The 16,167-nt window shown below is 42.1% G+C and overlaps 1 protein-coding gene and 1 long non-coding RNA gene across 4 annotated transcripts in view; one reads left to right on the forward strand and one right to left on the reverse strand.

The window, feature by feature from the left end:
- Positions 1-341: 341 nt before the first annotated feature.
- Positions 342-7,231, forward strand: LOC137180136 (uncharacterized). Its single transcript, XR_010927913.1, has 4 exons — positions 342-547; positions 5,913-5,953; positions 6,118-6,252; positions 7,095-7,231. It is a non-coding gene; the product is annotated as an uncharacterized lncRNA (long non-coding RNA).
- The window catches only part of mgat3b (beta-1,4-mannosyl-glycoprotein 4-beta-N-acetylglucosaminyltransferase b), a 79,009-nt gene continuing 65,180 nt past the window's right edge, over positions 2,339-16,167 (reverse strand). For all 3 annotated transcript variants that reach the window (XM_067585389.1, XM_067585388.1, XM_067585387.1), the window contains one exon: positions 2,339-15,985. In XM_067585389.1, coding sequence (XP_067441490.1) covers positions 15,488-15,985 — 498 coding nt within the window. In that variant the 3' untranslated portion in view covers positions 2,339-15,487. The remainder of the gene's footprint in view (positions 15,986-16,167) is intronic.

Raw genomic sequence — 16,167 nt, forward strand, 5'->3', positions numbered from 1 at the left:
CACCCTTGTCCGTTGTGGCTGATCTGGCACTTCAACTGGACATTAACTGGATGTTTAGACTCACAGTCGTTCCTTCTTCCCAGCTGAATGTCACCGTGGTGTCATGGCCTCAAATTACCCTTTTGTTGTCCCTTAAGTATCCCAAACATGGACCGCTGCTGTTGAATTTGTAGATATTTTAGGATGTTTTATATTTAGTTTGTTTTTCACATTGCACATGTTGTATTTTTGTATGACGTCTATATAGACACAGTTATTGCCTCCTGTTTTTAGCGCAGTGTTTTGTTGTGTCAGTTACTTGGTGGTGAAGTTATCAGTAATCTTGTGGATGAGTGCCTTGATGTATGATAATTATAATAGTTCAACAATCATTTTGCCCTCTGTATGATGTATGATCAATAATGCTAAAAGGTCCCATAATGTACAATAATTTGATCATTTTGTGACAGTATCATGCATCTCTTCTCACATGATGTCTTTCCAGCCAATCTGGACACTTAGAGCAGCCTGTTTGAAGATTGCACAGCGGTGGGCTTCAGCTGATCAGGTGAGCGTGTAGATGCTACAACTTGTTTTGTTAGAGTTTACTATTATAGCCTTTAGTTTATTGAACAGCTGTGCTTTTACTTCAATGTTGACATTTTTATTTGAGTGAAAGATTACGCCCTTCCACCTATCATATAACTACATCAGCAATTTTTTATTTATTCTTTTTAAACAATGTGGCTAGATCTGTAGGTGGTTCATCTCAATGAATACCAGTTTTCTGAAATTACACATTTAAGCTTATTTATTCTCTTGGCTATGACTTGCGTACGATAATTTTCCTCAAAATCAGATAATTGTAAGCCTCTGGTACGACAATTTTGTAATAAGTATCAGTCTTGAGATCAGTTTTACAGTCACCTTAGCTGACTTTTTTTTTACAATTTAATTTCAGTGATTAGAAGCATGGCTGGATTACTAATGCGGGGTGGGAAACAGGTACCCAAGACCCCCAGAAAGCCCAGATTCACCTCATGCTACTTGGTTTTGGTAATTTAATCAACTCCAAATTTGTAAGGGAATTTGCACCACTTAAAGGAATAGTTCAACATTTCGGAAAATGTGCTTGTTTGCTTTGTTGCTGAGTTAGATGAGAAGACTCTGTACTGCACTATTACTTAAATTTGAGCTGTGTCAAAATATAGTTTTAAGACCTCATTCACTAGCTGAGACCATGCCAAGAACATTAGATTTCAAATAGTTTAATAGAGATAATGAAAAAGAGCTAATATGTTGATGGGTTGGAGAACCTGATGAAGGATTAGGGATGGAGGGATGAAGTGATGGGGGGAGGAAAGGGGTGAGGTGTGAGAGTTGAGGAACATAGAATGGAGGGTTGAGGGTCGATGATGGATGAATGGTGTGTCGACTGGACGACGACTGCCGACAGTGGGAAAGTAGGAGGGAACGGGGGGGAGAAGGTTGAGACTGAGTGGGGGAGATGTCTCTCCAGTCCATCGCCTGGATAGAGCCCCCTGTTCCCGTGTTAAAATGGTTGATGAAAAGAGAGGGGTTAGGGTGGGAGGGACTTGCAACTGAGACGAGGGGAGAAGAACGGATGGGGTATACCTAAATACTCTGTTGTGCAGAAGCGGGATGTGTACTTGACGTGGTCTCTGTTCCTGAACTTTGTTTATAAATCTATAAACTTAATTTATAGTTTATATTTTGCTCACATGGTGCATATTATTAAAGAGAAGTTATTTAATCAAATTGTATTGTAACTAATTGACACTCTATGACCAATTAGTTTTATTGTAGCATAGGAGGAACTTAGAGATGACAGGGTACGGTACATACATAAAGAGTGGGAGGGGGGTCAATAGGGGCCTAACCTGTAATAGTTTAATCCGACAATGATTAGAACTTGTATTTCTAGCCCAGTCAAAATGACTGACAGTTTATGAATGTTGAATTTGTGATCAGTTTCCAGCTTTTAAGTGCATGTTGAGTTTGTAATTTAGAGGTACGTTTTGTTTTTTTGTAATTAAGCACAGGATGTATAATTTAGTGTAACAAAAGACTCCTGGACATTAAAAGTCTGCTGTTAAAATGAATCCAAAGCAATACAAAGTGTGCATAGTGATGCATCCTAATGAGCTGTAACAATGTGTGCTGCAGTGCTGCCCTCTAGTGAGACGACGGCTGGATGATGCAAATCACAGCAATCTAGCAAAACTGCATCTGCACACACACACACACACACACACACACACACACACACACACAGTTCAACATCCAAACCTCAACAAAAGCCTGGAAGTCAGAAACAAACAAGACAGCGTTGTTAAAATTTTAAAATTAATTTATTATATGTCTTTGTCATAGAACTCATTACTTTTTGTTCATGGTTAACATACAGCCATTCATATAGAGAACAAATGAGCTTTTTTTTTTTTATTCATCATTTTCAATTAACTTAAGAAATTTACACTCTTCTTTGAGACCCCGCAGAGGAGAAAAATATCCTTTTTTCAAAAGTATCTTTTCTCATTTGTGTTTTTTTCCCCCTGAGGGAAAAAGGCCCTCTGCCTCCTCCTTCTCCTCCTCCTCCTCCTCCTCCCGTTCTCTCTCTCTTTCTCTTCCATTTGGATGAACGGATGTAGAGGCAAGGGAACACCTGAACACACTGGCACAATGATGAACACAGGCAAAGGGCTGATGCGCATCGGGAGCCCAACACCGAGCCACTGAACGACACACCCGATCCCGCTTTCTTTTACTCTCTCTCACACACATTCAGTAAGCTACAGTACGTACACACTCTCCCGCACACACCGATTACAGAGCGACAGACCCATCGATCCAATTCATAATAACAGCACAAAATTAATCAAACAATCCCAGAAACAAAACGAAGCCCCAATAATGATATAAAAAATAAAACTATGCGACCATATACAATCATTATCAGTGCATGGGGACAGAGGGAGGCAGGGCGTACAGGTTATGTTGATGTACAATGTCACAATATGTAATAGGGTATGCTCATATGTAGCTGTCAATATATATATAAAGAAAAAAGTGATTTCTTTGCTTTGTCCTCTGCTGATAGCAAACGTTGCTTCATATTCTTGTGAAGCTCCTGGTTTTCGAGTTTTAACACGTGGACGTGGTTGTAAGCTGCTCAGGTAGGAGTGTCTGTGTACGTTGGGCTTTTGTATTGGTGGACAAAGATAAACAAGAATTACAGGCTTCACCAGTTTTCTAGTGATCTCTCCAGTTTCATGTAGGTCAACTAAAAAAGTGCAGACAAAGCGCTGCAACACGCTCGCTTAAACCAGGATTTTATCCAATAAAAAAAAAAAATAAACACCCAAACCGAGTCATCTAACCTACTTTCATTATCCCTCTCTAATTGTAAACCCCTTTATTTATTTATTTTTTTTAAACACAATAAAGTCTGTTTAAAAAAGTAGAGGGGTAAAATCTGGCAACCTGGCAGGAGGGTGGAGAGGATTAGATGGATATGGACCTGGCAACCGGCCCTATTGGTTAATTGGCTGCAGACAGCACTCTGCCCCGGGGACATGAGACCGGGTGGCAGCGCCATGCCTGCTGCCAGTCATCTGCCAAGACCGTATTGTTGATGTGTGTGTGTGTGTGCGTGTGTGTGAAAATCTGTATGAATCAAAACAATGTGGTGTCTTTTTTCAGCTTGTCCTTTTTCCAAGGACAAGATGGACGGAAGGAAATGTGAAGCGTGTGTGTATGTGTGTGATATGTGAGAGGACGAGCAGGACGCCTCCTAGTGGTCACTGTGTGAGGACAGGCCAGTGTGTGTTTGTGTGTTTGTGTGTGTGTGTGTGTGTGTGTATGTGTGTGGGCATGGCTCCACTAAGCAGCAGCAGTTAGCCAGGCAGTTACACTTGTCTTTATCACAGAATCATTCTGTCTTTACCAACAAAGAAAACCTGTTTATGCTGAATGTGTGTAGAAAGGATTTAAGTTCATGATCAGCTCTCTGCCAGGGTGTTTGTTATATATTACTCACTATGAGGCATCTTGGATTACCACAATATTAAGTTTTAAGGTAACACAAATCTCATTTTGGATTACATTTGTATATTATGACTCGATTCGAACCTTAGTTTTGAGGTGTGTGTTACCTTAAAGTCTAGTTTTATGAAGATCTTTATTAGTCTCTCCATTTTTTGGATATGTGTTGGACTTTTTTTTGCATGCTCACCAGCCTCTGGCTTATTTTCTGATGCTGCTTAATGAAGCTGTCCCAAAACAAACACCAGTGACTGCATCAATTAAAATGAAACCTTGCATTAATAAGCATTAAAAAAATAAAACTCGGTTTTAAGATACATCGCCTGACAAGCTAACAGTTATGTCTTTTATCAAAATTTAAAAACAAATAAACAATATACATATATATATATATATATATATATATATTTGTGTATGCATTAAAAAAAATAAACAAAATCATAACCACATCCCTCCAATAAGGTGCAATTCATAGATTTATAGGCAGAAGTACTATCTGCTTTTCAGCATGCAACTCAAATAAAAAAAGCTTTTTTCCAAATGAGATCATCATCTCTTTGTTTTTGTTTTTTTTTTCTGTTTTTTTGACATCGTTGTCTATTTGGAGGGGAAAAAATACATAGAGGATATCAGTGATAAAAAGAGGAAAAATAAAGTAGAACACAAAAAGCATCAAACCAACATCACACTGCTGTGTGACAAACATAGAACATTAAACAAAAAGCTGAGGACAAAAATGGCAGAGTTCTTTTTTTTTTTTTTTTCCTGTATCCTGGGTTCTTCTTGTGTCGGGACTCCGGCCCAAACCGGTTCTGAGTGGCTGAGCGACGACAAAAATGGTTTTTTGGTCACACAATGGCGAGCCTTCATAGCGATCACATAACAGCGAGGGCATAAACAGAGCGGCTACAGTAGTCTGACTGTTTGACCAAGCAGTGGACACGGCCACAATCAGAGCACAGTAAAAAAAAAACAGAGGCTGTATTATGTGTGTGTGTGTATGTATATATATATATGTGTGTGTGTGTGTGCTGTGTTTGAATCTGTATATATGCTGCCATGTGTGAATAAGAAGGAAAGTTAATTGAATAAAACCATGAAAGAAGAACAACATAAAAAAAAAACATTAAAAAAAAAACACCATAAATCAAGTGGTTATGTGATGCTGTTAAGGTCACAAAGAAAACATGATGTCATCAAAACAACTGGCGACAAAAAAAAAAGTCACAGAAAGCAAGATGGCCGCCACAGTATATGACACCCCTTTTAGCGGCATCGAAGGAGGTAAAAGATCAGTGAGGTGGAGTAGAAGTCTATACTAGCAGTAGGCTGAGACAGTGCATATGAGCTTACACACACAATCACACACACACACACACACACACATACACACACACACGTCGCCTTAAAAAGACATTAAATATCAAGCTGCCAAGTGGATGAAGTTACAAAAAAAAAAAAAAAAACGTACAAAAACAAAGTTAAATAGAAAAACAGAGGGCCGGAGACACACTTCGCCCCTCCCTGTCTGTTTCCCAGGACTTCCACCAAAAACAATATTAAAACAATACCCCCAGAAAGAAAGACACATCGATTGACTTCACACAAAAGTGCAAAAACAAAACCAAAAGTAAAAAAAAAAAGAGGGGGAAACTCTAAATGTGGAAAGTCTGTGATTGTAAGGAATCGGTCACTCCCTCTTTTCCGTCTGTTTCTGATTGCGGGGAATTCAAACCCCCTCTGGAGGCTCGCTCTCGCCCTCTTTCCCCTCGCTCTCCCCCCTCCTCTCCCCCTTTCATTTGCCTTTCTGTAACCCCCCGTCACCCTCTCTCTCCCTCCCTCACCCCTCTCTGTCTGTCTCGGTTCAGGCCGGGGCTGCTGAGGGAGAGCGACTTTCTGAGAATTGCAGGTAGGCTCGAGTTACACACACACACACACACACACACACACACACACAAAGGCATAAACACATACTGTACATGTCCAAAAGACACCTGAATGAAAGACCCGTGTGTGTGTGTAATTGTTGTAAATGTCATTCTAACAATGGGCATTGATATGAAACTATTACAGCCTCCATTCTTCTGGAAAGGCTTTATGCAATACTTTGGAACCTGGCTGCAGGAATTTGCTCCCGTTGGCCCCTGATGTTGAGTGATAAAGCCTGGCTCGCAATCAGCGTTCCCAAAGGTGCTGGATGAGGTCGAGGTCAGTTAACTTCTTCCACATCAAACTGGCAAAACTCTTTATTGGCTTGGCTACGGGCACTCAGGCATTGTCATGTTCAAACAGGAAAGAGCCTGTTAACACAAAGTCAGAAGCGGTTTAAAATATCTCTGCTGCATTAAAGGCCTTGAAAACTATTTTTTACCCTAATCAGCTTCTTCCTATGAGTGACGGAATGCTGCGTGAACACACTGTTTTCAGTCAAAGGTGGAACAGTTTTCTCTGTGTTCCTCTCAGTTAAAAAAAAAGGTGATGTCATGTACATCTGTGTACCGATGAGGGTTTATCAGAATCTAATGTGGGTTGTTTAGTTACTGCCCATTAAATCTGATCAAACCACATCCACACAGGCCTGATAAAGCAGATAAACTTCAGTCGAAATCCGTTAAAAAACTGACCCGAGGATGTTGTTTTCTAACTTTGATAGAATACCGATTACTCACTGTAAGAGTAATCACATTACTTTACTTCTGATACTCAGCTGCCAGCTTCGTCAAAGTCGCCTTTAAACAACTCAAAATCGTGGAACACTAAACTGTGAAAAACACTCCTAGACCACAAGAGCATAAAAATGGGTTGGAAGGGGTGTCCAAATACTTTCGGCCATATAGAGTAGCCTCACAGACACGCACAAAAAAAAGAGAGAGAGATCCCTTCCCTCCAGTTTCTGATGGCATTTGAAACGCAGCCAAGCGTCGGCCCTGTCTGTCTGCGTGCCTGACTTTTTTTTTTTTTTTTTTTTTTTTTTTGCGCACGTCGTATGTGTCATTGCGTCCATCTGTCTCTGCAGCGCTACTCTGACTTTCATCTTTTTTGATCTGCAGTGTCACAACATATGGACTCCCGGACCAGACTCGTCCCACACCCGCCCCGCAGCCAACAATCTGCCCTGGAACACATTCAGACGTGTTATGAGCCCTGACTTACCAACATATGCTCTCGCACACCTCTCCTGTTTTGCTGTCATGCATACCAGACGCATTCATCAGTTCGAAATGTGAAATGGAGGAGGAGTTTCCCGCTCATCATTATAAATTTTCCATTATTTCATTTCGACACTGCTTCGAAACTGCTGCTTGATTTGATGCCTTTTTTTTTTTTTTTTTTTTTTTTTGCTGAACTGAAGCACAGTTCAATGTGTGATAGAGCAAATTATACACCAGTGCTTTTCTGTACAGAACTGGACCCGATTGATTTACTCATTAAAAAGAGCCATAAACAATAAGAGGCTTCTAGCTCTCAGTGGGAGAATACAACATTTTGAGGCTTGTTGTTAAATTACCAACACTTCTTAATACTTTAAATGGTCTGTTTACTCAAATAAAATTAAACTTTTCTAAGGCTCCCGAGTTCATTCTCCACTGTGGAAACATCAGCTGAGAAAAAAACACCACAAGGTCTATTTAGCACCTGTTCTGATCTCTTAGACGCGTAGGGGTTAAAAATTCCCCTTTTTCTCTGAACTCTTCAAGAACTCGAGGTACTTCTCTGCCATGTTAAAAGCTGAAAATAACATTTTTACTCAGCTCTAGAGATTTGTATCTATCTATGCAGATACTTGTGGTTTTATTTGCCCTCTCTGATTTCTGCCTCCGCTCCAACAGTAACAGTAACAGAATGGAATTTTGTTTGTGGTGCTCAAAGCGTTGCAACTTGAAACTTGTATGACAAAAATTGAACAGCTTCTCCCTGTTACTACGCATAATCAGCAGAACACCCAGTCGACAGCTTTCAGACTTGACTATTTCCTGGGTAGAAGGGAGTTCAAATGAGAGAGCTGTAAACACATTCACCTCCATTACCAGAAAGGAATTTTTTAGGTTTTTGGATATTGCAAAATCTGGACAGATGAAACCAAAACTATTTGAATGGCTGGATACTGTGGAATTACAAGGAAGTGGAAAAATATGTCTCCTTTTTGTGTAATTTGGGTGACCTACCCTTGAATACCATTTGTAGGTTATCAGGAATCGGTCTAATACGAACAAATCTAACCCTGACGTCCAACTGAGCACAGAAAAGTAGGTTGAAGACTTGCACTCATGGGGCGATGCTTGTGTTTAGTAGGGCCGACCGCTTTCCAATCAGTGGTGACACATCGCTGCAGCTGTCAGAGTTAATGTGATCGCTCAGCTCGGGGAATGTGAATGCTTTCCGTTGCTTAAGTGAAGAGAATAACAACATTTTTATTGCCAACAAACGGCAGCAGTGTTCTGTTTCTGCGGCTTGATGGAAGGCGTGTGCTGGTTTCCATTTCGAAATCCCATTTTACAGAACTTAATTTCTTTGATTTGATTTGAAGTATGATTTACAGTAGTGGTAGCGATGTTACATTAATGAGGACTGTTCTTCAGAGCTATAAACATCAGGCGTTTTGAGATGACGGGTTGAAATCAAGGAAAAAAAAGCAGTCTTTAATGTAGCAGCATGCTACATTAGCACTTTTTCATAAAGAGTTTGGTCATTTAAAGAAACTCTACCAAAAGTACCAGTCTTTTTCCACACTTTCCAGACACTGAAACCCTGCAGACAGAAAGAAAAAGGAACGACAACAAAGTCAAAAAGGGACCCTAGTAAAATGACCCTCTATTCTCTGCACCCCCACACCCTCCTCCTTGATTTCCTGCCTGCCTGCCGCTAATGTTTCTTGGAAAAGATCAATCGGTGGAAGCCACAGAGCTGGCGGGGGGCCAGAGCCGTGAAGGCATGTAAGCCCCTGTAGACAAGCAGCCAGTCAGCCGCTTTGCAAGCACAACAACAGATGGGTGGTGATGGCGGCGGTGGGGCAACACAGCCCTGCGGACACACATCTGTATGGGATACGCGCACACACGTGCTGAACGCTGCAAACATGTGTTGATGGTTAGTGTGTGTGGTGAGAAGAGGGCCGGACCAGTACTGGCGTTTTTGAAAGCTGATACTGATTATTTCAGACTGACAGTGATTTTTTTGTGATGACATTCTGTATCTTCAAAGTTGTCTTTAGGATATATAAGAGGGGCAATCCACTGATTTTACACCAAATATCAGTTCACTAGTTATGATTAGTTCTACCTAGCCTTTAAAAACAATTGTATGTCCTCTGTGTCTCTGAAGTAGAGGACTACAGTGAGATTAAATCATGCTGGAGAGGATGGTTTTAACTCTGCTGTGGGCGGACAAAAAATAAACTGCGGGTCCCAGGATTTAGCTAGTGCTAACCAGAAGGATGAAGTCAACAAATGAAGTTGAAAAGAAGATCAAAGCAGGTCACTATGATACAAAAGCAAAGCAAGGCAAGTCTGACATTTGGACAAATTTATCAGTTGTTAAAGACAAAGGTGGAAATAAACAAATGTGCAAAAGTATTGATCTACAACGGGCACAAATCTGGCACCTTTGGGCTGAGGTGACATACCTGCTCTGTTCTCCTGGGTCAAAGTAAGGTCTCCTTCAAAGATAAAGCACTTCTTCTTGCACATATTAAACAAGATACTATCGATATGTGTTGATAAAATAATAAGTAAAAAAAATAAATGCAATGTGATTTTACCCTAGATTAAGTGTACTTATTTCACTAGAATAACTGTAATTATTGCACTAGAATGAACTAGAACGTAATCTCGCTACGTTGTTACCGACATGTATGCATCTCTTTATTAATACTACACAGTAAAATAATGTGTTTTCCCTGCAGGATGGAAGAATACACAAAATCCATGGAGCTCTATTATGTGGGTGTGAATGGAGTGGACACACACATTGCGGAAAGAGGTGGTAATGGTCAGAAATCAAGCAAGAGAGGCCGGGAGAGGGATTAAGAAAACAGTCCCGTGCAGGGTTCTACTCTGGAGGATTTGCTTTGTCAAGTCTGGGAAAAAAAACCCCAGATGATGTCATAGTGATGCCATCAGGGTTGGAGACAAACTTCAAATTTAAAACAGAAAGCCTGCGTTATAAGGTGGTGACATAAGACTTTGTAAGATGTGAACATTTCATCAGATAGGAAAGGCCCTAATGAAAAGATGCTACCAAGTTGCATTATGGGAAATGTAGGATCCAGTGTTTTGAACTGAACATCTAAATATTAGGATATCTCAACCTCTGATGCACCAATCCAATTTTTATCACTGTTTTAAGCCCCTTTAAGCTTTTAGGCACATAAATTACATGCAAAAACATTTCTACTCAACTAAATTGATACTTTAGGCAAAGAAAATATGTTGTGTGGTTTATAAACTATTTAAACCAGAGAGGAACTGACTGATACTGAACAGTTACCAAACAAAAGACACTAGTCTGTTGGATACAGGCCTGCAGTAATATGCCAAAGTATACAGCAGCAAAGCTCCACATACGGAACAATGTCAATATGTCTTTCTCTGACAGCGCTTACATCCTCACTTTAAACTACAAACATTAACCTTCCAAATGGGTCCCAGTTTATCTCCTATTGCTAATATCAATAACTGTAAGGAAATACAGACGGCGCAGAGCTGTTTCCTAGCAACGCAAGTCCAAAACCCCCCCCCCCCATCTGCAGTTGTATCACTGCGTCTCATTTACAGTTTTGCATTTTACACTTAATTTATTCCCTCAGTTCCAATCACCTGAAGCGAGCAGCCATGTTTATTGCAGATTAGTTGTTGGTGGACAGAGAAGACAACCTGATCAAACTAATAGTCAGAGCTTGTATCTTTGTATGTTTGTAAAAATGTTGAAAATGCTGCAAAAAAGCTATAATATCCTCAAGGTCAGGCTGTGTTGTGTTTACTGGCTGCAGCTCTTTTCTATCCCATATGTTATTATTTTGTTGACTTTATGATTGTCACGATTGGACGTGACAAAAGTGGCAGCAGGCGTTGAGCCAGAGCAGCGATTAGACAGACTGTCCGCTGACGCAAATGTCACAGGTTTTGTTTAAGCGTTTATAACAGGCCACAATCTGCTGAAGTGTCCTTGAGCAAGATGCACTCCTCCCCCCTCTTCCCCCCACCACCACCACCTACCCCCACAATTTGGATAACACTTTGAATCCATTACACGCCCATTCAGGCGGCACAAACACCGCTCAAATCTTTCAACATCACAGCCTCGTTTCCACTTTAACTGTCACTAGTTTATAGATTTCCTTTTACAGGGATGATGAGCTGCTCCCTTCATTTGGACGCTTTTCATTTCATCGCCGCGATGACTTTCTCTCATCAAAGTGAAAAATCAAAGCTGTTCGGTCAAGCTTATTACCTCCCTCCTCTCCCCGTGTCATAATCACGCTTCATCCAATAAGACTGTCACTGGGAACGGCGGCGGAAGGATTATTTCTCAAATGTCTCTTTTTTTGGATTTGAGTCTCCATTCATCATGGCTTGGCTTTGTTTGCAACAGGACACACTCTCTCTCTCTCTCTCTCTCTCTCTTTGCTCGGTCCAAAAAAAAAAAAAAAAAAATCACATTCATGTTTTATTCCTGGCTTATGATAAATAAAAAAAAAAACGTATTTATGCTATCTACCTTTTCTGTTCCTCATGCAAATCATCTACTTTCTGTGATGAGTCAGTCAAATCAATGCAGAACACAAACAAATTGGAGGGTGTGTGCTGGTTAATTGTGTACACAGCATGTATCTGTTACTATTCTCAGCTCTGCAGTGCTGTGACATTTATTGAAAGCAACGGAGCGATGAAAGATTTTGCATTTTTTACTGTTTTATAAGCGTGCGTTTGCCGAATGGGATCGATAGCAGTTTTAGGATTTCTCAAATCATCTCCCCGCTGCTCTCCCTCACCTCTTATTCTACTGGGCCGCTATCTCGTAGATGACCTCAGGCAGTTAGGGATCTCAGGAATTCATCAAGAGGATCGTTGCTATGGTGATAACAGGGCAACAGGCCGAGCGAAGTAACCCTGGCTTCCTTTTCAGCCAGGCCAGACACCCTTATCTAGCATGACTCACTCTTGTCTTTCACACACAAATGATATTAAAAGTGCACAGCATACTTACAGATATCCAAACAAGTGCACGCACAGTTCACCAGATGTGCAGCCTGATGGCAGCACACTCAGAGTTGGGAGTTAACTCTGGTTAAACGCCTCTTGGCAAGAGCTTAAATACAAACACACACCCCAACCCACAATGGGATTGAACTGACACCCCTGCGGTCACATTTCTGAGATGATGTTAAGCCATAAAGTGCAAACGTCTTGTTTTTGCATGTTTGTTTGCATCTAAAAGATCCACTCTGTTAAATTCCCAGGACTCAAGTTACCTAATTTCCTTTCAAGCCTATCATCAGCCTCAATCATTGTGAGGAAACACCCTTAGTTTCCTCACTTTGATAAGGCCGAAAATCTAATTTGGTAACAAAAAAGCTTCGGTATTGTTGTAGATTCTTGTGTCGTCTAATGTCAAATCCTATTTAAAGCTTGTTTCTCTCCGCAGCCCCTCTGGGGTTGGATGGGAGGTTTGGCTCTCAACACCAACACCAAACCCCGAACAGCTGCCACCGCAGACCACGCTGCCATCGAGGCAGCAGCACAGACCCAACACAACTGTCAGCAGCTAATCTGCTTTTCCCACCAGGAGCTCACAGCCATGAAGGGCCTGAGTGGTGGTGGACATCGGGACGGAAATGTTTAACCGGTTTTGCTAAATCACTGTTCATCCGCTGATCCAATAAATGGACCGAGGCTTTTTATATCTAACCCGGAGCATTTTTTTTAGATTTCAATATATGCCTTAGGGTTTTACTGTGGCTGGTAATATTGTACAAAGGAATATATGATAAATGAGGAGGTTAGAATTCAAAGTCTTACTCAGGACAGTTGAATCTGGGATCTGAAAAAGTATGAGGTGAAGCTGAGCTGGAAATCAAGGCCTTCTATATTGAGATGATAATTAAGGCTACAATATGGAACGTTTGCCTTCTCCTTCCCAAAACTTGTTATTCTTTTTGAGGAGCTGTTCACCTGGAAACAGCTTCTATCCTGAAGCTCAGGTATCTGTAAAACCCAGACAGGCTTTGAAGAAGCAGATGCTGGATGCAGTCGATCTGCAATTAAAAGAAAAATCAATGCCTTTTCTGATCGGTACTTGTCTGCTGCATGTTTAGCTTCCTTAGCTGCAATCTAGCATTGTAAATATTGCTGCTATCATTTCCTCGTCCTTGACAAGAGCGCTAGCAACCTGCTACCCTCAGCCCACATCATGCACACCCGCAGGGAAAAATATGCGTGCCAAATCTTCCACAATGTCACCGGAGTTCAGCCAAACAAACAATGTTTTGGGGGGGTGGGGCAAAAGGCAAAAGACAAAAATGAGCACTCATGCCTAAATGTTCAGATGACAGTGATCTGTGGGCAGAGGGAAGGCATCGCCATGGTAATGGCTGCCCTGTCCTATAGGGACACGGGGAGAGAAATGAGGCACAGAGAAGATAAATACACCATTTACCCCATTATTGAAATTGGGCGTTTTTGTGAGGATTACGAGGAAATAGACGCACACCCAAAATGGAGTGTGTGTGTGGGCGGGAGAGGGAGAGTTAGACAAAGAGTTGGAGACACTTCAGAATGTTTGACAGAGAGGGAAATGTGTAGAGAAAGAGAGAATAATAATGGAGTCGAGGAGAGGAAAAAATACGCTTTGTTAATGAGGATTAAGAGGAAACAAGTACCAAAGACAGAAAAAGACACTTAGCAGCGTAAAAAAGAGAAAGAAAGAAGACATGAGAAAGACAGAAATGCTTCCAAGAGTAAGTGGGCGATTGACAGCTGAGAAGAAAGAGGAATATTTAACCCGTGGGACCTACAGTCAGCGTTGACCTCGTCTGAACGCTGCAGCTCCTCGCCTGATGTGAACCCACCCACTCATCTTAACAACACCCATCCCGTCTCCTCTTTCACATACTTTTGTTTCCAAGGAAACAAAGTCATCTCAGCTGTTGGATAGACAGAGAGATGACTGATGAGCGATCTCTCCCCAACTGGTCTCCATTGTTCTCATTGGACAAACAATAACGGCGAGTTTCGTCCGTCTCTGATGCCATTGACAGGACATGATTTATTCAGAGCTGTCTGTAAGCTCTGGGGGACACACACACGTTCACACATGCAGTTTCTGCACACTCATCCCTGCAACTCTCGTGCGTCAGCAGACGCTGTGGGGAAGGGAGCGTCGAGAGAGCCTCCTTTTTTTTTTTTCTCCTTTTCATCACCGCTCTCTTCCTCCCTCATTATCCTCCTTTCTTTCCTGCCTTCTGTCTCGTTCGTGCTGTGTTCCCATCTCGCTGTCTCTCTTCACATTCCTTCCGTTGTGCTCCCCCCCCCCCCCCCCCGATGTTTCTTTCTGGCCTTCTGTTTCCTCTCGCTGATCTTGTCCCCCTTTCACAGCCCAACACTCCACTTCAATATGCTGCAAAGACAGGCCACACACACACACACACGCACGCACACAAACACAAACACACAGACATAAAAAGGTCTAAGGTGCGTGTGGGATGAGTGTGAGTACATGAATGAGCTGAAACATCTCTCCGCTGAGTCGTTCCTTTTAATTTCTTGGTGGGTACTCCAGCGGGGTTTAAATAGGATTTAGAATTTTCCACTGACACCCAAGAAAAGCGTAATATATGAATGTGTGTTGTGGCTGCATTTCAGGAAAGAGGTCACCAAATATGACAGGAAGACATTTGATGGTGGAGGGGTGGATCAGGAACATCAGCCGGTTCGTAAACTTTAGTAAACACAGACAGAAACAAAAAAAAAAACGAAACAATCCTTCATTTCCAAGTTTTCTCATCCCCACAGGTTTCACACGCCTGCGAAATATCCCTCGCTTTGCTTCGAAGCGGCTGCCCTCTCTCGGATGGCATGTCGAATCGGGTCGGGTGAAGGAAAGGGAGGACAGGGGCGGGCTGACGAATGGAGAGATAGCTTGGCACCTCCCCCAAAAAGGGAGGAATGAGGAAATCAATGACTTTGTTTATCCAGTGGTTGTGTCCTCTCAACGCGTTCACCATAAATCCATGGTGGATGTGATTCAGTGTTCCCTTTGAACCCCAAAAGAATGATTTTTAAGAGATTTTAAATCCCTGCAACATCAGTGCTGCCTGGTGGAGATACATTTAGTATCGCTCCAATGAGAGATGTAGTTCGTCAGTACCATACTGCCCCCCAAAACTCTGCTGAGGCCTCACTTGGGCCTTGTTAGTTAGTTCACGTATTTATTCCCCACTGTACTCTTAGCCGTCACTTTGTCTGGACACTTTGCTATAAGGGTTCTCCAGGAGGTAGTGGTACCTGTTGAAGTGCTCCAGCATGTACTTGGGGGCGTACATGTGCTCTTTGGGGTCCACAGGGGGATATTCCTGCAAGGAGCCATCGAACCAACCCCCCGTCCGGATCAGATCGCGGATGTAGTTGAGGTCTCGCTTGTCCTCGTAGTCGCCCCAGCGTGGGAAGTCTCCGTTCTGCGCTGACACCAGCTTCAAGTAGATTCCCTCTGGCGTGAAACACCAGGAGCAGTGCCAGCCAGCGAAGTGGAAGGGGCTTCCCACCGACCACTGCACCAGGATGTGGCCCGTGTCGTTCTCGTACTTGCGGAAACCTGGCATGGTGTAGTATTCGCGACGGCGCAGTTTGATACCGTCACCATCGTAGACATCGCGGAGCATCCCCACCGTGCAGCCCGATACCACCTCGAGAGAGCCAAACTGCTTCCAGAAAAATCCATACAGTGACTGGATATGGAGAGATACAGTAACAGAAAAAATTTAATTATAAACAATACATAATGCAGTTCATTAGTTGTTGTCCACATAATCTTAATGGATTTGTAGACAAGTGATTCAAATGGAGATCAACTTCATGCATCACACACCCATCTGCAGTTCGACTGACCACACATTCGTATTCATAAACA

The sequence above is a fragment of the Thunnus thynnus genome, chromosome 3 (genome assembly GCF_963924715.1).
Source record: "Thunnus thynnus chromosome 3, fThuThy2.1, whole genome shotgun sequence".
NCBI lineage: Eukaryota > Metazoa > Chordata > Actinopteri > Scombriformes > Scombridae > Thunnus > Thunnus thynnus.